The 23,017-nt window shown below is 50.1% G+C and overlaps 1 protein-coding gene across 2 annotated transcripts in view; it reads right to left on the minus strand.

The window, feature by feature from the left end:
- The window catches only part of VWF (von Willebrand factor), a 140,347-nt gene that overhangs the window by 42,802 nt on the left and 74,528 nt on the right, over positions 1-23,017 (minus strand). For both annotated transcript variants that reach the window (XM_040642061.1, XM_040642060.1), the window contains 14 exons: positions 20,934-21,068; positions 18,547-18,693; positions 15,933-16,073; positions 15,622-15,735; positions 13,985-14,141; positions 12,994-13,152; positions 12,171-12,306; positions 8,732-10,110; positions 6,472-6,588; positions 6,235-6,375; positions 5,827-5,970; positions 3,127-3,291; positions 2,167-2,210; positions 1,665-1,842 (listed from right to left, as the gene is read on the minus strand). In XM_040642061.1, the coding sequence (XP_040497995.1) occupies positions 1,665-1,842; positions 2,167-2,210; positions 3,127-3,291; positions 5,827-5,970; positions 6,235-6,375; positions 6,472-6,588; positions 8,732-10,110; positions 12,171-12,306; positions 12,994-13,152; positions 13,985-14,141; positions 15,622-15,735; positions 15,933-16,073; positions 18,547-18,693; positions 20,934-21,068 (3,157 nt within the window). The remainder of the gene's footprint in view (positions 1-1,664; positions 1,843-2,166; positions 2,211-3,126; positions 3,292-5,826; positions 5,971-6,234; positions 6,376-6,471; positions 6,589-8,731; positions 10,111-12,170; positions 12,307-12,993; positions 13,153-13,984; positions 14,142-15,621; positions 15,736-15,932; positions 16,074-18,546; positions 18,694-20,933; positions 21,069-23,017) is intronic.

A 23,017-nucleotide genomic window follows, 5' to 3' on the forward strand; every position in this document is an offset into this window, starting at 1 on the left:
CAGTAACTTTACATTGGAAAATTCTGGTAAATACCACCTAAACCAAGTGATGAAACTTAACATCACCTGTAATGAGGCAAATTAACATCATGTGCCTCCTCTTGAGGAACCAAAAAAGACACAGTGTGTCTTCTGGGGTATTCTTGACAACATGTATAACCTGAATCGAACTCAAATTGAGGGACATTCTACAAAATTACTAGCCAGAACTCTTCAAAAAAGGCCAAGGTTATAAATATTAAAGAAATACTAAGGATCTGTTGCAGATTTAAGGAGACTACAGAGACGTGACAGCCTAATGCCACGTGTGATTCTGGGTGGAATCCTGCATCTGAACAAAATACAGTAGTGGGACAACTGACAAAAACTAAGATTTTTATGGATGTATTTTACGGATGTTAACTCCTGATTGTGATTGTTTTACTGTGATTATGTAAGATACTCCAACCTGCGTAAAGATCTACAGGAATTCTTTGTACCGTTCGTGCAACATTTTTTGTAAATCTGAAATTATTCAAAATGAAAGGTTTAAATGTTTTAAATGGTTTTAATTTAAATTTTTTTAATCCTTTAAAAAAGAACCTTAAGCAAGTTTTACTTCTTCTGAAAAAAGAGAATATAAAGAGAAAAAAAAGTCAAGGGTGTAAAGGAATTCCAGAGGGGTATTAAGGGACTGAATTTCAGAAGAAATTTGTTGGCACAAAGCTCCTATTGCTTTGTGAGTCTCACACCCACAGGTGTACCACTAGGAACAAATGGGACACCCAAGCCTATGAACAGAACTTTCAAGAGGCCCCTCCCAGACATGGGTTTGCGTCCCATAAGCAGAAGACAGCCCTGTCCTGGGTGCAGGCAGCCCAAACTGAGATTAGGGAGCTGTTTTAACTCTAACTTAAGTTTAAGGTTTTGATAACTACACAGGAGTGGACGCCTAATTACCAAGTTGAAAATTTGCTTTATAATGTAAAGGAACCATAGAACTCTTTATGAGTAAACAGAAATGACATGAGGTCTGGAAGCATTCTCATCCAGTCCAGGGAGATCATTTAACCCATTAAATAAATTGTCAAGGGAGAGTGGGGTATAAAATAAAGTTTGCTTTTATCCCACCAGTTGTGTCTGTTCAGCATAGTAATTATGCTGAGTAGGTCCGCCAAACGCAACCATTTCTCCCAACCATGAGGCAGAGGGTTGACCCACCCCCGTGGATGAATGCCCTCCATGGGTTTGCACAAGATGGAGTTGACTATGTCTTCCTCTTACACCAGGCCACTGTGATGACGTACCACAGCACCCAACTCCCATACAGCTCTAGGTGTGAGTGGACAGTTTTCTGGGGCATCACTCTCACTGCTACACTTCTCCAGCATAGACTCCAGAAGGCTGACTTGCCAACAGCCAGGCTGAGCACTGACTTCAGAAAATCAATTTTCCTTCTGGTTATGCATTATCTGGGGAAGTGCTTCCAAAGACACAGGAGAACAATGATCCCTGGGACTGAATGAAAACACGTCCAAAGGACACAAGGGGGAGGGAACATGGGTGAAGGGAGCATTTTGCATGTAGTGAGGAGGGAAAGGGCCTTCTGGTCTACCTCTTTGCAAGGCCATGCTAAAAGCACTGTCCCTATAACACCATCCAGGCTGGTGAAGCAATAGACTCACAGGGGCAGGTCCAGCGGCAGCCACAGGTCTCCTCCACCCTGAGAGGGGGCTGGCCATTGGGGCATGAAGGCCTTGGCCCCCGGTCACAGTTGACCCGATGACTCTTCAGCAAGGTCTGGCCATCTGGCAAGCAAGTCACTGTGTGGCACTGGTCTGGCAAAGTCCAGACGTCCCCAGGCTGCAGAAGAAAGAAGCAGATTTGGGCAGGCATAGGCTGAGTCAGTCCTGCCCTAAGCCCATCAACCGGGCAACTGACCCCCTCTGAGGACACAGAAACTAGAATTTGGACATGGGCCCAAGCAGCAAGGATGCAGAACACAAGATTTACAGGTGGAAACTCTACACACACACACACACACACACACACACACACACACACACAAAGCAGGATATAATGGTAAGAGCGAGAACCGGACCAAGACAGAAAGAGGAACAAGGGGGAACAAGCACCCCAAATACTCATTTCTGATCTTTCTTTCAAAGTCAGCTGAAAGGAACTCACCCTCTTCTCGTTCCCATCCTCATCCACGCAGACTCTAACGAACCCTGAAACAGACACAAATAAGATCTGAGTTCCCACCCATTATGCAGAAGTTCCAAGCCATTCAAGATGTCTGCTTGGACCCCCAGGCTCGTCCATGAAGTGGACTTCACTCTGCAAAGGATCTGAAAGGGTTTAACGGTAAGGATGCAGGTCCGCCAGGCTAAGAGGTGGCCATCCTGTGGTTTTTCCTGCATGCTTTGTGTTTCTTAATAATTATGGCGATAACCACAGTAAGAACACAGAAATTCCTACAGTGCATGGTCGGTATCTCCTTTTCCCATTTCACATGTAGACCAGTGCCTAGTTAGGGGAAGGGGGAGGGAATGAGGCAAGAGCCCCAAAATCTGAAAGAGATCTTTAAGAGTCCTGCCAGGAGAGCTATCTTCCAGTAGGAAAGGGCAATAACTCTGTAGTAGGTATTGACTCACAGCTAGTTACTTAAGGAAAATAAAAACAGGTAAAAAAAAATCATATCTAGTAAAAAAAAAATTCTAAGTCAATTTCAACTATGGTACTTTGGTATTAGATTCTATGTTGCTGTTTCTCTAAGGCCCTGTATACACATGCTGAAGATGGATAGAGGGCGTGGGGAAGAAGACCATGGTCGTGGGATGCTGGGGTTCCCGGCTTCTTTGTCCACGGTCACTCTGCACAAGTAAGCACAGGCTATCTCTGCTAAAGTCTTGATGGACAGTTAGCATGGAAGGAGGGCTGTACACAGAGAACCTTCTGGTCGCCCCTTGGACGTCTGTCGTACGAACTTTCCATGAGCAGAGACTTAAAGGTCCTGGTCTACGTAACCATCTTCCTCAAGGCCAGAGCTTATGCCTGGCCAACCTCAGGTCTCTAGAATGGGTTTTGTTGTTTGGGGTTTGTTTTTGTGTTTTGGGGGGGTAAGAAAGACATGAGGAGACTCACCAGAGCACAGCTTGTGGAAGAAGGAATTTCCCAGGGTGGCCACGGTGGAGAGGTCTTCGATTCGCTGAAGTCTTAGCACGTTGGAGCCGGCATTTGGACCTGCCAACCTCCTCAGCTGGGCCTCGTCATACCGATCCCCAATTCCAATGGGGAACACTGTCACTCCTGGGGTCAGCAGAGGAACAAGAAAGGGTCTGTGTCAACCTGCTTTGGTCAGCTGGACCCCAAATGGACAGACCTGAAGCTGTACCCCGCATCTGTACAGAGCCTCATGTTTTCCAGATGGGTCACCTAAACCAACCCTGTGAGCAAGACATTCAGTCAACTAACGTTAATGACACCACTCCGTGTTGGGTACAATTCTAAGCAATGGGGACACAGTGAGCCGAGCAGGTGAAGTCCCTGTCTTTGTGGCCCTCGCATGGAGCAGAGACAGACGCCAAACACAAAAATAAGTAAATATCCAGTATTTCAGATGTGTATGAGTGCTTAGGAAAAAAACAAGATGGGATATGAGGATGGGAGTGCCCAGGGGTAGGAGTGGGAATTACTATTTCTCGCAAGATGGCTAGAGAAGCATTTGGTGAAGAGATGACATCCAAGCAGAGACCTGAAGTAAGGACTGAAGGAGCCACGAGGATATCCCAAGCAGAGGGAACAGTGAGCACAAGGGCCCAAGCGGAAGTATGAGAGCACGCTCCAGGGTGGCGGGAACAGAGCAAATAAGAGAGGGGGTGAGGCACAGACCATGCAAAGCTTCATAGGCCACGTAAGGACACGACATGTTCTCTGAATGAAATGGGAAGCCAGCCAAGACTATGGAGCTGAGGAGTGACATGGGCTGACCAATTTTTTTTTTTAAGATTTGTTTATTTTAAGGGGGGAAAGGACAGAGGAAGAGGGAGAGAGAGAATCCTCAAGCAGACTCTGCACTGAGCGTGGAGCCCGACCCTGGGCTCGATCCCACAACCCTGAGATCACGACCTGAGCCGAAATCAAAAGTCAGGACCTTAACCGACTGAGCCTCCCAAGCGCCGTGGGGCTGACCAATTTTTAAAGGGTCGCTACCATTGCCATGTTGATTATGAACTACAGGGGACAAGGGTGGCGGCTGGAGTTCCATCAGAAAGCTCTTACAATTGTCCAGGTGGGAGACAGGGGTGGCCGTGGTGGGCGTGGTATGGCGTGGTGGGATTCTCAATATATCTGAAGACAGAGCTGTAGTTTGTGGACAGGGGTCTGAGAGAGAAAGAGGAATCACAGATGCTGAAGTTTTTGGCCTGAGCAACTGAAAGGACGGAATTGCCATTGTCTCCGATGGGAAAGACTGTAGAAGGAGATTCAGGTGTGAATTTGGTTATGCTGAGTTTCTCTTTAGAACATCGAGGTGGAGTCAAGGCGAGAGATCCAGGCAGGAGACAGGAATATTGTCTGTGGTCAGTGGTGTATGAACAGATTTAGACCCATGAAACTGAATGAGACCACCCCCGGGGGGGTGAGTGTAAGAAGAGAAAACATCATAGGCTGCACTCCGGAGTATGAGAAACTGAGGCTTTCAACAGTTAAATGACTTGCCCTAGAGCACGTCTGTTTTCCCCAGACTGCAACTGCTTGGGATTCATGATACTAGAGAAGACATGTGTCCATCCTGAAATTCCCAAATTCAGTTCTCCGGAAAGTTATAGGTATTTGCAGTTTGCTTAAAGTTAGAGCTGATTTTCTACTGGCAACTTTTCTGTTCTCATTAGCTCACTGTATGACCAAATGTATATCCTTTCCCTTTTAGGGTCCTTTTCCCTAAAATAATCAATTTCATAAACTCCCCTTCATTCACTCAACAAACATTAGATGGCCACCTATTTTGTGCATCATGCACAGATGACAGGAAAATAAGCAAGATGTTGCCCTTGCCTTCCAAGACCTCCAAGTTCTGCAAGAAACAGATATGTAACCAACAAATACAACATGTCTTGCACGTGTTGAGTTATTCAGATGTGATACAGAAAAGGGAGTGAATAACTCTCTTAGGAAGACATCAGAGCAAAGACAACTCCAGAGCAGGGTTTTGAAGGATGAACAAGTCTCCAGGTGGCCACACAAGGATTTAACATCATTCCACTCACCCGGCCCTCCCCTGGCACGATGCCACCTGCCCTGGCTCCCATTTCATTGCTATTCACAGCATAGGTTAGCATGGGGCACCGAGCCTGGGTCATGCTCACACCTGTCCCTTTTCCTAAAGCTGCACCCTTTCTCTTTTCAGACCAGCACCCCACCCACACCTGTTAGGCTGGTACTGGAAGAGGGCTCTGCATACGTGAAGGTCTGATGGTTCCCACGGCCCCATAATGAGTCACTCTGGCCTCAGAAGTGGTGAGAGTGGGGACAGAGCAAGGACACCACCTCAAAAAAGAAAGGTGTGGAGGTCTGACCCAGCCCTGGACACAAAGGGAAAATGTGGGGAAATTACAGGTGACAGCCGAAAGCACGCAGACCAATGAAGGACAAACGCATATTTGTTACTGTTTGGTTTCTAAGTAACACGGGGATTGGGCCACTTCCTGCTGTTTGAAACCAGGCCACACGTGGCCCTGCAGCACTCACAACCACCAAGTCCACCCAAAAGCACCCCCCGCCCCGGCCCACTTTCAGTCCTCTGGTGGTTTAAGAGAGTCTCGGGGTTGTACACTGGACACTTACGGTTGGACGTGGCGGCATCGGCTGCAGCATCCACCGAATCCACGGAGACATCTGTGACTAGGATGACCACCACCTTTGAGGCTCCAGGCCTGGCACCGTGCACTTCTGAGGTGACATAGCGCACAGCATAGTCCAAAGCATCCCCTGAGAATGGAGAACAGAACGCACCAAGTCAGTCCTGACCGCAGGAACGTCGGGCATCCTGTCTCACGGGAGATCCTTAGGTGGTCAAAACGGAACGATTCAGAGACAGAGAAACACACACTGAGAACCGGAAGAGCAGCTAGGCCCACGCACTTTACCAGAAAGGAAACTAGCCCAACGAGCCAAGGGACCGGCCAAGGTCACTCAGCCCTGGATGCCAAGAATCAAGACCAGACGAAGCTCCTGGCCATAGCAGCAGGTTACCAATGTGACTGAGGCCTCCCTCCCGCTGCATGAGGTCCACGTGGCTCAGGAGATGGGCTTTCTCATAGGCCACGTTCCATGGCACGGCGGCGGTGGTGGTACTCCCGTACTGCAGCACGGAGACCTGCATGAGCTGGGGCCCTGACAGGAAAGACAATATGGGAATCGCATCCTGGATCGGGTGGAGCCCCCAGAAAGCGCTCCTTCCCCACCCGCTCCTTCCAGGGCATCACTCACCTATATTAGCTCTTGAAATGAAAGCCTTGGCGAAACTCTTCATCTCCTCAAAGTAAGAAGCGGGGAAGCTGGAGGAGCCGTCCAGGAGGAGGGCCACGTCCAGGGGCTGGCTGCAGTCTGTGAAGAGAGCAGGAGGGTGAGCACGCAGGGGCAGCAGGGGGCCGGCCTCCAGGCCCCCCCAGCATACGGCGCATCCAAGGGGAGCAGGATGCTGCCGGCCGCGTGGCACCACAAAGGGGAGGGTGTCTCCCCTGGTCCCGCACGGTGGGAACACGGGCCAGGGAGGAGCAAGAAGGGCCCATGAGTGCCCCAGGTCTGGACACATTGGAAAGACTCCGAGTCCACACAGAGGCAGTTTATATGCCTACAGATGAAAGTGAGAGGCATCGGCGCCCTCAGTAACTGGAGGCTGCCACTCTTCGAGAATTGAACAAAATACCGGAGTGGCACAATAAGGAGATAGGTAGCTAAAGGAGAGGGAGTGGCAGCCGAGGGCTAGGGGACAGGCTTGTGTGCCGTCAGATGTTAGGGCTGGTCAACGTGTTCTATGGTGGTCCAGCTGTGCATGACCGGAGCTCCTGGTAATGTCTGGGCAGAGTCACGATCACAGCGCAGAAACAGCCTCTGGCCAAAAGGCCATGCAGAGATTTGATAAGATGATACTAGTGCTGTTCTGCTCAGCAGAAACACCACAAGAATGTCAATAAACCTGTGGCTCTGGTTAAAACAAAAACCAAGACACAAAGGCACTTACACCAAGTGCAAGGATCAGAAGATGTTAAAAGAAAGTTATTCTGGTGAAAGTCTTTCATTTTCCTTGCGTAAATACCCGATAGCGGAATTACCGGATTATATGGTATTTCGATTTTTAACTTTTTGAGTAACCTCCATACTCTTTTCCACCAATTTGCATTCCCGCCAGCAGTGCACAAGGGTTCTTTTTCCCACACCCTCGAAAAGATACAGGCACCCCTATGTTTACTGCAGCAGTGTTTACAACAGCCAAGACATGGAAGCAGCCCGTGTCCATCCACAGATGAGTGGATAAAGAAGATGTGGTGTACACACACACACACACACACACACACCAGAATGTACTATTATTCAACCATAAGAAGAATGAAGTATTGCCATTTGCAACAACATGGGTAGAGCAAGAGGGTTGACCTAATGCTAAGTGAAATAAGTCAGAGAAATGCAAATACCATATGATTTTACTCACATGTGGAATTCAAGAAACAAAACAAATGAACGAAGAAAAAAGACGCAAATCAAAAAAAACAAGCTCTTAACTACAGAGAACAAATTTGTGGTTCCCAGAGGGGAGGGGCGGGGGGGAGGGGTGAAGTAGGTGAAGGGGATTAAGAGCGCTTATCGTGATGAGCACTGAATCGTTGAATCACTATGTTGTACACCTGAAACTAATATAACACTGTGCGTTAATTATACTTCAATTAGAAAAAACAATAAAGCTCTTTGGGGGGAAAAAAAAAGTTATTCTGGGATGGTCCCAAACACACCAAGGAATGTCTTCAACATTCTGCTCAAGAACTAGGACCTGATTCGACATTAGCATCAGTTAAGAAGAGGGTCACATAGCTCTGGGGGCAACCAGTTTTTGAGCACTTGGCTGTGTGCCGAGTACTGTTCTAAGCATTTCACAAGCACTATTGTTATGCCTATTTTACAGATGAGCAGACATACACAGAGGCACTTACTCAAAATTACCCCAAATTACCAAAAATAAATTGCCCCAAATTCCCCAGCTGGTAAGTGGCAGCGTTGAATTTCAAACCAAGGCAGTCTGGCTCTAGAATCTGAGGACTAAACCCGTCACCTAACTTCCTGGCTTTGCCCCAAAGATCACCAGCTACTTAGAGTGATTTTATCCGTCCACCATGGTCAAAGCTGAGAGTCACCAAATTTAACAGGTTACCTCTAAAGCAAGGAGTAGGATTGGTTGGGGATGAGGCTGTGTGATAAAGCAAGACTTGTATTTTTCACTGTATATCCTTGATATTGTTTACATTTTAAAAGCAGCCTGGTGTAACCTCTGAACTTACAAGCACACTCAGTAAGGAAAGATCCTGCCCCCTGAAAGGATCACAGTTGCATACCCCCGGTTGGGAGGTGAGGAAACAAGGCTCTCTGAAGACCAGGGTTGACTGAAGGCACAGAGCAGGGAAGCAGGATTAGAACCCAAGAACTGCATTGCCGCCAGCCCGCGGCAGCCCTCCCATCGGGCAAGATGCCTGCATACCTGGGGTGGGGGCGAGGGTGGGGGCCTGTGGCCCCTCTCCAGAGCAGCACCTCTGCAGCACCAGATCAGGGGCCTCTCGGGGCAGCGTCTCAAAGTCCTGGATGAGGATGGGGGCATTGGGCCAGCTAATGCGCTCCAGCTCCTGCACATTGGTGTGAGGACCCACCCCAATGGGCACAACCTGGATGTCTCCAGGCATCCGCTTGATCTCATCAGAGGCAGGGTTTCCTGTGACCATGTAGACCAGGTTAGGGACCTGTTCCCGGTCCCCCTGGCTGACAGAGAAGCTGTGTTCAGACAGGTACTGCAGGGCCAGCCCGGTGTTGGTCCTGTTGCCGCCCCGGTATCGGATCTCCCGCACGTGCTGCAGGACCTCCCCCTTGGACTGGGCCTCGCTGAAGGTGTACTCCACGGCCACCGTGTACGAGTACTGCAGCACCGTGACGTGGATGCTGTCCTGGCCCACGTCCATCCGCTGAATCACCTCCTCCATGAACTCCCTGCTCTTGTTAAAGTTGGCCTCGCCAATTTTGTCCGACCCTTCCAGGACAAACACCACATCCAGAACCATGGAGTTCCTTTTGGGTCCTGATGATGGAACCCCCAAGAGCTCCGGACCCACAGTGACCGGGACCATAGGGGGGTGCTGGGTAGGGGCAGGTGCTTCAGGGGCAAGGTCACAGAGGTAGTTGATAATCTCGTCCCTTCGCTGCTCCAGCTCGTCCACACCACTGAGCACGAAGGCCTTGTTCTCGGGTGCCTGCTTCTCGATGTTGCGGATCTGCTTGAGGTTGGCGTGGGGCCCAATGCCCACGGGGATCACAATGACTTTCTTCTTCTTCAGGCCTTGCACGTAGCGGATCAAATTCCGGGCCAGCCTCGGGGGCTCCTGGCTGGCCATCAGGAGCAGGGCGATGCGGGACGCTTCGGGGCGGTCGATCTTGCCAAAGATCTGGAACAGCGTGTACTTCAAGACCTCGCTGGTGGAGGCCACCTCGCTGCCCACGTACTTCACCTGGCTGGCGATGCGCCGCAGCTCCGACGGTCGCTTCCGGTCCTTGAGCTCAAGGTAGGCGTGGGAGCCATCGTGGTACTCCACCACGGCCACGCGGATCCGCTTCTGGGAGATATGCAGACGCTCCATCATGCCGACCACAAAGACCTTCAGCACTTGGAACTCGTCCTCGGACAGCTTGGAGGAGCCATCTAGCAGGAAAACCAGGTCCAGAAGCTTGCTGCAGTAGAAGTCATGGAGGGGCGGCTCTGGGGTGTCCTCCACATACACGGTGGTGGAGGCGACAGGGCCTTCCGTGGGGGGCACCACGAGGCCTCCCGGTTCCCTGCAGGCCTCACAGGTGAGGTTGACGCCCTCACAATGACTGCAGTAGAGAGAGAAAACCAGAAATGGTTGAGGAAGAACCTCTGGGCACTTCTCAGCCTTATCTAGAGCCATTCCACGCCTGCCTGTTCAACGACCTGCCTGGCCTACCTGAGCTTAGCTCCCATGGATCACTCCCCACCCAAGTGACACATCATTTTGTAACATAGGTCCCCAAATAGCACCCCTACACATGCGGCAAAGGCCTCCCTTTATTCTAGAAGCCAAATCTCCAACCTCTCGTAGCACCTGAGGAAGAATCTTTCTTGCTGCCAGGCCATCCACACAGCCATCCAAAGTCAATGTCTTTCAACCTACACCACTAGCAGCATAAATAGTTAATTATAATCCAAAAACAAATATATCCAATATATCCAAAACCCTCCCAAGGTCTCCAAAAACAAATATAGCTCTAAAATGTTGATGCTGGCCAAGGCATGTGAATGTCCTATTGAAGATAAATGCTTTACCCTATTTATTGTACCAGAATTTAAGCCGAATAAATTTTGTACCATGTTTAATACATTGGGCCTTAAGAAACACAGAAAAAAGTGGAGTAAAAACATTCTAGAAAGATGAACAAAGATTCAAAATCCCAACTTTATCCCATAACAAAGTTGGAAATAGTATTCAGGAAGGTCCAAGATGTTAGAGGAAAAGACAGTGGCTCGTTCTTTCATTCCTCCAACCATGTGGTGAGCACCTGCCATATGCCAGGGAGAGCCTAGGCCCTGCACCCAGCCCCAAGCGCATACCCCAAGTCCGTAGCAGAGCATTTGCCCTCACATAAATTCTGGCACTACCAGGCCAAGTTTCCAGTCCCGTCTGGTAACTCCTCACCAGTGTCCTAGAAATGGCAAAGTATGCCAGACCACAGGTGAAATCAGTGCCCTATGGGAGACACCCATAGAGGCCAGGACCTTCTCCTATTTGTATGCTCTGCCTTCAAACGAAGCAACTTGCCTTCAGCACCCCCAGTAAAGCCGAGAGGCAGCAGTGCCCTGAGCCCTGAGAAGTGTCCCCTATGGCTTGCCTCCCAGGCGATGTCCCCAGCCTGCTTTGGAATTACTGTCCGCAGCTGTCTGAAGCCATGGTATGCACCCTGGTAGCTGCCCCTGCCCACAGTCCAGCAGGGGCAGGTTGGGAGAGGGCTCTAAGCTCTCATGCCTGTGTGGCTCAGAACCCCAGGCCAGTGTTGGAATCACCCCCTTCTTTATTCCTTACAGCCTCTGTTTCAACATGGGGAAGGTAGGCAGGCAGGATCTTACCGGGAAGTTAATTCCTACTTCCCCGTGGCCCACACGATTTATTGCTTCAATCTTTAGTTAACAATGCATGAGTGACATACTTTCTAGTTTCCTGTCTGCTAGTAAATTTGCCCCAGGCCGTGTTCCCCCTTGTTTGTACAGATGGCCGTGGTGGGATCCATCTGGCAGCTGTGGCCACAGCCCTTCCCCAGAAAGTTGAAGTTCTCAAGTTCAAGCTCCCATTAGGCTCGATCAGTGTCAGGGTGTGGTGTTAAACTCATCAACGTCTGAATACATGTTCCCTACTTGGGAGCAGAGCTTCAGAAAGCTCAGAGCCCACCCTGAGGACTCCTTCTCACCTCCCCAGAGGCCAGCTCCCAGAGGCAATCCGAGTGAGAGGCAGGGTGCAGGGATAAGTGTCTTCCCTCCCAAATACAAAAGCCCCGTCCTGGGACCTCAGCTGTGGCCCCAAGTTGTCTATGTCATACTGAGGGGTCAGGGCTCTGAGTAAAAAAGAAATCTGACTTCCAGAGGCACCTGTCCTTGGACTAGATGCGACCTCCAGGGGCAGTAAGGGAACTACCTCCTTCCTTACGTGAGAACAGGCTAAAAACCCCAGCCTCTTAGGAGGTGTTTTCTGGGGAAGCAATGTGGTCTGTCCTTAAAGAGAAGCAGACTAGAAACAAAAGAAACCAACCCAACACTCAACCTCTCAATTCACATAGCCGAGTCCTTCCCCAGACCTCCACCTCTGAGCAGGACCCAGAGAAGAGAATGAGACTCTTTGCTTCAAACACCAGAGGGTCTGCTTTACCAAATCTGGCAGTGCTCCGGGTCATCGGGGTCCAAGGTGATCTTCTTTCCCGGGGCCAAGCGACGACCAGCCACCTCACACACAGGACAGTCTTCAGGGTCGATGCAGGTCTGCAAAAGCTCATCCAGGATTTTCCCTGCAGGACACATCCCTCATTAGCAGGCAAAACTCTCACCTTTCCCATGAGGAAGACTCAGTTTTAACTAAAGGGGCGTCCCAGAAGCTAGCTCTGCCTGCCTCCCTCAGGGGGCACCTCACCACCCAGGGAGCAACTTTCCTTCTTTGGGCCTTGATTTATGCCTCTGCCAGAACGGGAAGGGCTATTCCTTCACCCTACCTCACCCTACCTCACCACACCCAAGCCTCAGCAAAAATGAAATCTTCTCTCCAAGGGTTTTCTCATGCCAGCAAAGAATATAGCTGATTACTCCACGTCTATGCTACCCCCTAGAGTAGCCAGTAGCCACAGGCAATGAGCTAAATTTACATGTGAATTGACACTAAACAAAACTGAAAATTCAATTCTTCAGACACAGAAGCTATGTTTCAGCAGAACTGTCCCATCCTTGCAGAAAGTTCTATCACAAAGTGCTCTCGGTGATAGGCCCATAAATCGGGGTACACATGCATTGCACAGGAGCTCAACCTGACAAAATCACGGCTGGCCTGGCTTGGATGAAAGGGCACCAAGAAGCAGGGCCCAGGGTGGCAGGAACGGAGACAGGGCAGCACGGGCCAAGGCCGAAGAGGAGCACCAGGGGGAAGCGCCCTTCCTGCCGGCCCAGCCCTCCCGCCCGTCCCGACCCCAGGGCAGGTGCCTTACCTGGAGGGCAGTGTGCGTGGCAGCCTTCAACACACTGCACAGGGCACGCCAGTGGCTCGGGGTGCTGGCACGTGATGGGACAGGCAGGGGCACAGCTGTTAAAGCGCCACTCGCACTCATACCCATTCTCGTGGAGATTCCTTTCCTCGCAGTTCTGGGCTGTGTAGACAGAGCACAACCAATCTATGCAACCCGAGAAGCTGGGACTGCAGCCAAGTCCCCCCAAGAGATGGTGATGAGACCCCTGGGGGTGATGGCCCTGGGGAGGTGACAGTGATGGTGGGGAACTAAGCAGCTATGGGAGTCACCAGTATTCGAGGCCACAGGGGTTTTAAAGCCCCTAACCAGGGGTGCCTGGGTGGCTCAGTCAGTTAAGTGTCTGCCTTCAGGTCAGGTCATGATCCCAGAGTCCTGGGATCGAGCCCCACGTAAGGCTCCTTGCTCAGTGGGAAGTCTGTTTCTCCCTCTGCCTGCTGCTCCCCCTGCTTGTGCGCGCGCTCTCTCTCTCTCTCTCGAATAAATAAAATCTAAAATAAATATAAAAAGCACATAACCAGGAACCAAATGGTTCTGAATCGGTTTTCTGTATAAAAACAATCAGCTGCTCACACCTGAGGAAGACAGACTCTATAGAAATGTATGCGTTTCTCACTCACATTGGCAAATACAATAGCATCTAATTAAAAGATACTGAATTTAATTGATAAATTAATCACTTAATTGACTTCCCTCTTCTCTTCGTTGCTGTCCCATCTTCTCCCTCCTCTGGAATTTCTCTACATATTAATGTCTTCAATCGCTGTCCCCCGTCCCTCCTCACTCACATCAGTGTCTTAACTCCCTTCAGCCCCCAGCCATCCAGCCCCATATGGGAACTCTGTCTTCTCTCCCATGAGGGAGTCCTCCTGCACCCCACTTTGAGGTCTTAAAGTCTAGATCCATGAGGGGATGAGGGAGGGTGTCTGAGACCACGAGGGACATCAGGACTCACGACACAATGTAGCTGTCCTCCAGGCCACCACCTTGCCGTGCTGGGCACACACATGGGCATAGGCAGCAATGGTGTCACAGAAGCAGGCGCAGTCCCCAATGGACTCACAGGAGCAAGTGTCGTAGATGCAAATGTCCAGGTATGGCTCAGGGGCCACCTGCAAGGGAGCCGCAAGGTGGGCCCAGGCCTGGGCAGAACTTAGGAACTCTGGCTCTTGGTCTGGGTGAGAACATTCCGGCGCTCAGAGTAGGGCAATGGGGGGCCCCGGAAGGAGGGAGGCATGCTGGTCCGTGGCCCAAACAAGGAGTGGGTACAAAGGCATAATTCCCATGTTCTAATCTGGACTCAATAAGAAAAGTTGAATACAGGAGTGCTACTGGCCCTCATAGAATGTAATACGCCTTAGAATTGTATAGAACTTCTCTTCGATCCATCTTTCCACATACCTGCTCAGCCAGCCAGCCAGCCCCACAACCCACTCCCAACCTCACGGGTGTTTGGGTGTTTCTACGTAAAACAAGCAGATGTACAAGCTGGTCACCTTCCTCCCTTGCCTCCATTCCGCAAAGCGAAGGAGGAAATGCATCAGGACTGCTCGCATGGCCTCGCTGAGGTGCTGTGGGGCTATTCTGCTGGACAGCCCAGCTGGCCGGGCCCCCCCGCACTCTGCCCCCAAGCCTAGCCACCCCCCACCCGCATTCAACCACGGTAACCACTTCCCACCATCTCCGCCCCCACACACCGCTGCCCACACTGGCCTTCTCCAAGGTAGTTGTGACAGGAATGAATCCAGACACTAAGGGAGTCATTGTTTCCAAGACATTCCAACAATCCTGATTCCCATGGCTGCCTGGCTCTCAGCATTCCTCCAACTCAGACGCCCAGGGTTTCCACCAAACCAGGCAGTTCTGTTTACCCTCTGGAGTATATCCTCAGGGACTGCAAATCAGGGGATGGATAGGAGCAGCGCTGGGTACAGGAATTCGGCCAGTCCCTCCCACGTGTGGCGCCACAGAGCGGCGTGGGTGCGCACGTGGCTGCGTGCACGTACATATGTAACTACCCACATACACGCACATACGTGTGTCTATACATTCATACAGAGACAGAGAGCACACGAATTCAGCTTTGGGGAGCTGCTTGTCACCCTTTGAGATAAAGACCCGAAAAGAGGTCATAAGATGACGCCTCAAAATCCCTAGAGTACAGGCCAGAGAAGCGTTTCTGTCAGACAAGAAGCCGGAGCTCGAGGCCTTTCTGAGGGCGTGGGGTGCTCAGGTCGGGCACGCAGCAGTAACAGCAAGATGAATCCCTGGCTCTCGTGTGGGAGACAAGATCATTTGTTGGGGGACAAGCCCTAAGACGGAGGCCAACAGAGAAGCACTGACAGGGGCCTAGAAGAACTACACCTTGCCCAGAAGAAGAAATGATTCGCCAGGCACCGCTCTCCTACACCAGCCGTTATGCCTCCTGTTTCCCGGCCTGAAGCCAAGAAAGGGAGCAAAGAGCTGACGGGATATAGGTCATGTCCAAGCCTCCAAGGTAGCATCTGCAGTGCAAAGCTCACGCTCCAGGGGCCGGAGCCCCCGGACCAGCCCTCAGCGCTCTCCTGCCTCCATTTAGCCCACGGCCCTCACCAGCCTGTTGCAGTCCTGGAAAAGATCACTGGTGAGGATCCTGCAGGAGGAATCCACCATCGTCTGCTTCATGAGGTTGTTGTGGCAGACGGCAGGAGACGAGTCCAGGGGCACCTGGGGAGCAGGGCAAGAGGACACAGTCAGACCCCCAACCAGTCAACCCAGAAGGATCCAAGAGACCCTCCCGGCGAGCCCTGCCACCCCGGCCATTCATGCCACCCCACGCCCCACCCCACCCCTCAGCCCCACGAGACTGGGGGGGACGTTCCGGGAAGCAGGCCTCCAGGGTCCTACAGAGAGCCCAGACATACTTTGCTGGTGTCGGCACACTGCGGGTTCACTTTCCAAGAATTCCCAAAGTCCACAGGGTCCTCTTCCAACTGGAGGCTGCTGCTGGTGAAGTCATTGTTCTGGACACCATCAAAATTCCCGCACAGGCCACACACCCGCTCCTGACAGACAAGATGAGATCAATCGTGAGAATTGTAAACCTTGGGGCAAACTCTTTGACTCCGGGACAGGAGGGCTCCCTGGGGCAGCGAGGAGGCCGGCTCGTCAGAGGAAGGGGTGGTCGGCAGAGGGACGAGGACGGAGACCCAGAAGCAGACCAGGGCAATCGGCAAAGCCGGGTCCCCGCCAAGGTCTCTCCCAGGCTTCCTCATGCAACCCCTCTTAAAGCTAAACAGGTCATCCATGAAGAGCGACAACCCACCCCCGTCCCACAGTCCGCCAAGGGCAGAGGTGAAAATCAGGCAGCCTTGGCCCTGGTGGCTCCAGGATAAACCATCTCTCCCCCCAGTAACAGGCCGAGCAGAGAGAGGAGGTGCTTCCACATCACGTCAGTGAGAGCGCACAGGTCCACAGGGGGAATGTTCTGGTCCTACTTTACTGTGGACAGGCAAGCCCATTATCTGAACAACCGCAGTCTGTCCAGAACAGGCTGGCCTGGACTCTGCTGTGTACTGAACGCCACCAGGGCCAACATCATATCTCATGTGTCTCCGTGTTCACCTCTCATGCATACAACATGCACGCGCGTGTACTTACGCGTCATCACTGAATGAATGGAAACCATCACATGAGGGCTACCTAAAGAACTGAAATATCTGGCCTGGAAAAGAAACTGTGCGATGCTCTTGAAATGTATTTAGAGCCCTGTCTTGGCACAGAGAGACGTGACTTGTTCTATTTCACTTCAATACAGAGAATTTGGTTTGGTACAAGGGTGAACTTACTGGGAAACATGTAAGAAGAATGTTCTCACAGTTGGACAAAGGGCCTCATGGCCCCCAGAGTACGGCCCCTGTCCTTGTAAACTACGACTCACCGCAGTCCCTCCTCTCCAGCTACACTGGCCTCCTTGCTCAAACACTCCAAACACCATGCACCGGGCGGCCTTTGCACATATGCTATTCCACCTGCCTAAACTCGCTTGTCTGGATATTTACATGAGCCCCTCCCTCCCTTCCCTGAAGACTCTGTTCATGTCACCTTTGCAGACGGATCTCATCAGGCCAACCAAGTGAAAATACTAGCCCCACTAGAATATGATCTCCACCAGGGTTGGGGTGGGCAACACCATAGCCCCCCAAAGATGTCCATGCCCTAATCCACACATGGCAAAAGGAACTTTGCAGATTAAGGTTAAGGCTCTCGGGATGGAGAGATGGTCCTGGCCAATGTAGGTAGGCTCAGGATAATCACAGGGTCTTACAAGGGGCAGAGGAGGCATCAGAGTGAGGAGGGTGAGGTGACAGCGGAAGAGGCTGTGCTGTTGGCTTTGAAGATGGAGGATGGGACCACGAGCCCAGGAATGTGGGCAGCCCCCAGGAGCTGGACAAGGCAAGGAAACGGATTCTCCCCTAAAGCCTCCAGGAGAATGCAGCCCTGCCAACCAGCTTTATACTTCTGACCTCCAGAACCTTAAGATAATAGATGTCGCTGTTTTAAGCTACTGTTTGTGGTAGTTTGTTAAGCAGCAGTAGGAAACTAAGACAGGAGTTGAAACATTTATATATGTGTGCATATATATATATATATATATATACACACACACCCATATATGTACATGTGGGAATGGATGTGTAGATATGTAGATAGATGGACAGATATCGGTGGATATATAATAATATATATTATGTATAATAACAATATGTATAGTATATACATAATATATATATAGTTTTTTCCCTACTGTATCCACAGTGCCCAGAACAGTGCTTGACACATCCTAGAGCTTAGCAAGGATTTGGTGAATAAATGAATGTGTGCATTGTAATGCTTTCCAGAAAGAGAGTGGGCACAGTGCAGCCTCACCTCCGTACAGCTGAAATGAACATCAGAGATGTCCCTGAGACTAAATTAGCCACCAGGGCAGACAAGCACTTGTCCCACACATGTCAGTTAGAAAAACAAAGTCCCAACACGCTGTCGGAACCTGGCCACAAATACCACCACTTTCACCAAAGCAGGGTATCAGCAGTTCTGCAAAGAGCTCTCCAAACGGGCTGGTCGATGGCTCAATGGCAAGGCCACACCCCAGAATATTTTGCAGGGTTGTCATAATAGTGTGAGTGACCGGTTTGCCTCTTTCGGTTAAGAACCCTTAAGAAAAGCTGTTGCCTGATCTTTCACTTCCTTCTTTTGTGGATATAAACTGCGTGCTTAGCAAGGCCAGTCAAGGAACTGTTTGCTGGGTGGGGGGGCAGGGGGCCTCCCACCATCCTTCCTACATGCAGCTAATTCAGGGAACAGCCAAAGCGGACTCCACACCTGGAATCCATGGTCTTACTTGTGTCGGGAGGGAGACCGGGCTGGGGGATCACCCACTCTCTCCCGAGACAGTGGGTAGGGCCCATGGGCTGAGGAAGGTGCAAACAGTGAGTCACAGACAAGATGAAGAGGACACAGAGAAAAGCCACTGACCTGGTAGGTCCGCTTCAGGCTCACGGAGATGCTCAGGCGGTGGTCCCAGACCACGGAGAGCGCCTTGCCCAGCAGCAGGATGACGTACTGACCGGACTCCACCACCTCGAAGTGGGTCTCATCCTTCATGGGCTTCTTCACATTCACCTGAAGGATGACAAACACGAGAACAGGGAGAGTGGAGGGCAGGCAGGAGTGACCGGCTCCTCCCTCTGCCCCACACGCCTGCCTGCCACCACGGCCCTCTGGAACGACAAGTTGCTCACCCCACCTGGTCACAGCATGTGCCTTCCGGGCCAGCACCCTGCCTGGATGTTTCTGGGTCCGTCTTGCCTATCACTGGCCAAGAATCCTATGACTAGCGGATGGCAGCAGAGGTGGCAGCAAAATCATAATTAGGAGATTAAAAATACAATGAAGCCAACTAGCAGAAAATAGCCGTCACCGTACCAAAAAAGGAATCTTTGATACTGGATCATTAAATGCATGTGGTCCCCTAAATTGGTTTTAACCTGAATAATATCTGAAGCATCTCTAGGCAATTCATGTAAAAATATCTCCATTTATATAAATGAGCACTAGACTCTTCCCTTTCCTTCCCCCGCTCTCCTGCTCCCCAGCGTCCCTGTCATCAGAAGCCTCCGCTGACAGAACAGGGAGACTGAGGAGGTCAGCTCTAGTGGCAGGGATCATGGATTTCAGTTTCCAGAAGGATTCGGACCTGAGCCCTTGACTTAGCCGAATTATCCCCAGTGCTGAACACACAGAGCCTATTTCAGCATGCTTGGCTGACTAATTTACAAAATTGAAGTCGTTGCTAAGGGCCTGTCACCCCTTGGCAAGGATTCTCTCCTTAGTGATATACCGCATGCAGAGCTGATCATAAGTGCACAACTCCTATTGGACATCACTCCCTGTCATCTGTCCTTTGAAGGAGAATTGACACTGCTGACCCACAGTTAATAATGGGGAATTCGCCCCCCGACCCCCTGAGATCAGTGGTGCATATTTGCAAGAAGGCAGGGATGCGGGCTGAGACCGTGGAACAAAATGAAGACACCAGGACAGGTCTGAGCCCAGAGCCTGCTCTCCCTAGTACAAGACGCTCAGACCAGCAGAAGTGCAAGTGTGGTGTCCAGACCCACTGGCACTCCGGATGCAGATTCCGGGGTCCCGCCCAGACCTACGAGTCAGAATCTCAGGGTGGACTCCAGGATCAGTATCTCAAACAAGATGCTAGGTGGTTCTTCTGTACCCTTCTGAGAACCACTTCATAAACTCTTAGTACACAAGGACTGAATCTGTTTCCTTCTCTTTTGAGCTCTTTTTAAAAGATTTTATCTGAAAAGAACTGAAAAACACAAAGTAAAAGACCCCAAAACACCATTACTTCCCAAAATAAATGTTTGTGTGTATTACATATAATGTATATGTATATATTTGTGTATATATTACATACGTGTGTATATATGAGGGATATGTAAATATGTGTACATATTATATATGTATATATCACATGCATATATGTGTGTATATGTATATGTATACATGTATATATGATAGACATATATGTGATACATATGTAGATATATATAGATATGTAGATATGATCGATATGTATGTGTGTATATGTATATATATGATACGTGTTTATATTATGTATATGTGTGCATATGGTATATGATATACGTATACATGCTATTTATATATATTATGTGTACATACATGTACACATGCACACATATATTACATATCTGTACATGTGTATATGTGTATGCATATATATACACGTGTGATATATCTGTGTGTTACATGCATGTGTTATATGTACACATGCGTGTATAAATGTGTGTATATTTTATGTGTGTGTGCATATAGAGATATATGTGTATTACATGCATGATACACACGTATATGTATGTGTGCTAATGTGTATGTGATATATGGATATCATATGTGTGCATGTGTGCATCACATGTACGTGTGTGTATTGATATGTGTGTATGTGATAGTGTGTACATTTATATCTATATATTTCATATACAGAGATATATATATATGAAAGGGAAAGGCCTCCTGCCTCCAATTTCCACTCCACCCTCCAGGGGTAAGCACTATGCTTTGGCAGATAAAGTTACCCATTCTTCTCCCCACACATCTCTGCCCTTTATTTTATTAAGATGGGATTGCATTACCCATAGTCATCTGCAACCTGTTCTTCTCATAGAATATGGTAAGGTCGGATGACACAGCTCTACCGCCTGCTCCTTAATGGCTGTACAAAACTCCATCACCCAAGTTCTAAACAATGCTTGATGCCTGCTCTTAATCAGCTGACAGAAGAACAAAGACGGTATGAGGGTGGAGGGGATAAGGCTGGCACTCACCTCCCCATCAAACAGTTCAATCTCTCCTCCTTCCGCCAGGATGGTGACCCGCTTCTTGCATTTCACTGAAGGGTAGCTGCACCCCTCGTTCCCCACCAGGATCCGGAAGGTCCCAGGGTTACTGTCACAGTAATCCTGGGGAAAGGGGGTGCCAGGAGAGAAATATTATCTCTGCTACCTCTCCCCAGATCAGAAGACGGGCATCTCGTCATCTCAGACCATTGAAGGATACACGTTAAAGGATATTACCATGTCCATGCACGTGCATGTGTGAGACAGAGAGAATGAAACTGAGAGAGAGGGAAAGAGAACGGGATGGGGTTTGGGGGAGAAAGGACACGTGTGTCATCTTCAGCCATTACATATGAACCAGAGTCAGCGAGCACAAGAGAGAGAAAGTTGGAGGAGGGGGGAATGGCCTGTGGTATGCTTTGCTGAGCACATGAGCCTGAAGGCCCCTACCCAGAACCTGTTAGTGCTTCGTCTTATCCAGATAAATAGGACAGTTTGACCACATGGCACTTCGTGGCTCTCAATTCTGGTTGGATCCCTCTGGACTGCTGGCCCAGAAATGTAACCAAAGGTCATTTGACAAGCTCCATGGTGCTGAGCTACCACCTCTGGTTGGGAATAGAGGGTGAGGGAGAGCTGGTCCTTTCTGGTCATTTGCATAGAAAATTAAGGAAAGGGGGACATGTTTCTAGCAAATACCTCCCCATGATGACTATTGTTGTGGTATGATAGGAGAAAAAAAAAAGGCACTCAGAAAAAGGTGTGAGCCTTTGTTCTGCCACTTATTGGATACATTGAGCAAGTCACTTACCTCTCTGATACCCCCCGACACACAGACACAGACACATACACAAATACAATCTGCCCTCTAAAAGACAGAATCAGCTAACAGTGGGATTAAGTTAAATGGGTCTGTTGAGTTAATGGGACTGTGAAGGGTAAATGAGGGAACAAAGGTACAGTTGCTTTATACGTGGTTCTTGTCATCAGCTGAGATTTGGCTAAAAAAGAGTCAAGTCTTGATAATACGCCCCAAAGGAAGAAGGGAGAAAGGGGAGGATCCAGGACAAAGTATCAGAAGGGGACAACAGGACTGGCTATGAAGGAAAACAAGCAACCCACAAAGAAGTACAATTTGAAAGGGACTCTGACACTGGCCCACTTGGGAAAGCTTTAGCTGGGCAGGGGAAAGCTGGGGAGCAGTGGATCTGACCAGAGGCTTCTCAGGGCACTGAATTAGTCTAGTCATGTTTTCTGCGGGGGAGCTCACATTTGAAATTGGCTAGGCAGTTGAGCCCTAGGGTTGGTGTCACCTCATCTTTTGATACTAAGGTTGGGAGGCAGATAATCAGAAGACAGGCTGCCATATATAATCTGTAGCAAAGCTCTAGAGGGGGATACACCCCAGGTTCATAAATGTCAGTAAAACCATTTCATAATGCTCATGCCCTATCTGTCTCCCCAACGCCCTGCATGCCTCTCTGGGGCCACACTGGGACAAGGGAGATGGAGGCTTGGTTAGCTGGTGCCACTGCTCACTCCCAACATGCTCTGAGCACAGCTGCTCAGCGCTGCTCCCGGTTCCACCCCACTCCCAGCATGCTCTGTGCTGCTGCCAGTTCTGCCCCACTCCCAGCATGCTCTGTGCTGCTGCCAGTTCTGCCCCACTCCCAGCATGCTCTGCAGACGTGCATGCCCAGGCACCCTCACTGCCTGACTCAGGGGCCTCACAGCTCTGCCTCTGGGGCTGAGGCTGCTATGGGTTTGTGGTCCTCCCTTCAGAGCACATCAAGCTGCTACCCCTCCTCTCGAGAATGGAGACAGAGAGACCACATTTGTTTAAAGCTTCACAGAGTCAAGTTGTCTCATCCCTCATGAGAAAAGCACTCATACCTCCTTGCTTACTCACTTTGGTGTCAACCAGCAAGAGAAGTTTACAGGAATCCACATGGTGGGGAGAGGGAAGCAGAGCGACCAGTGCCCTCACTCACCACCTCAGATTTCCTGGGCAGCATGACTTTTCTGTGCCCCCCCTTCTGAACTGCACTAGATGGAAATGGTGAACAATAGGA

The sequence above is a fragment of the Ursus maritimus genome, unplaced genomic scaffold (genome assembly GCF_017311325.1).
Source record: "Ursus maritimus isolate PB19 unplaced genomic scaffold, ASM1731132v1 scaffold_26, whole genome shotgun sequence".
Taxonomy (NCBI): Eukaryota; Metazoa; Chordata; class Mammalia; order Carnivora; family Ursidae; genus Ursus; species Ursus maritimus.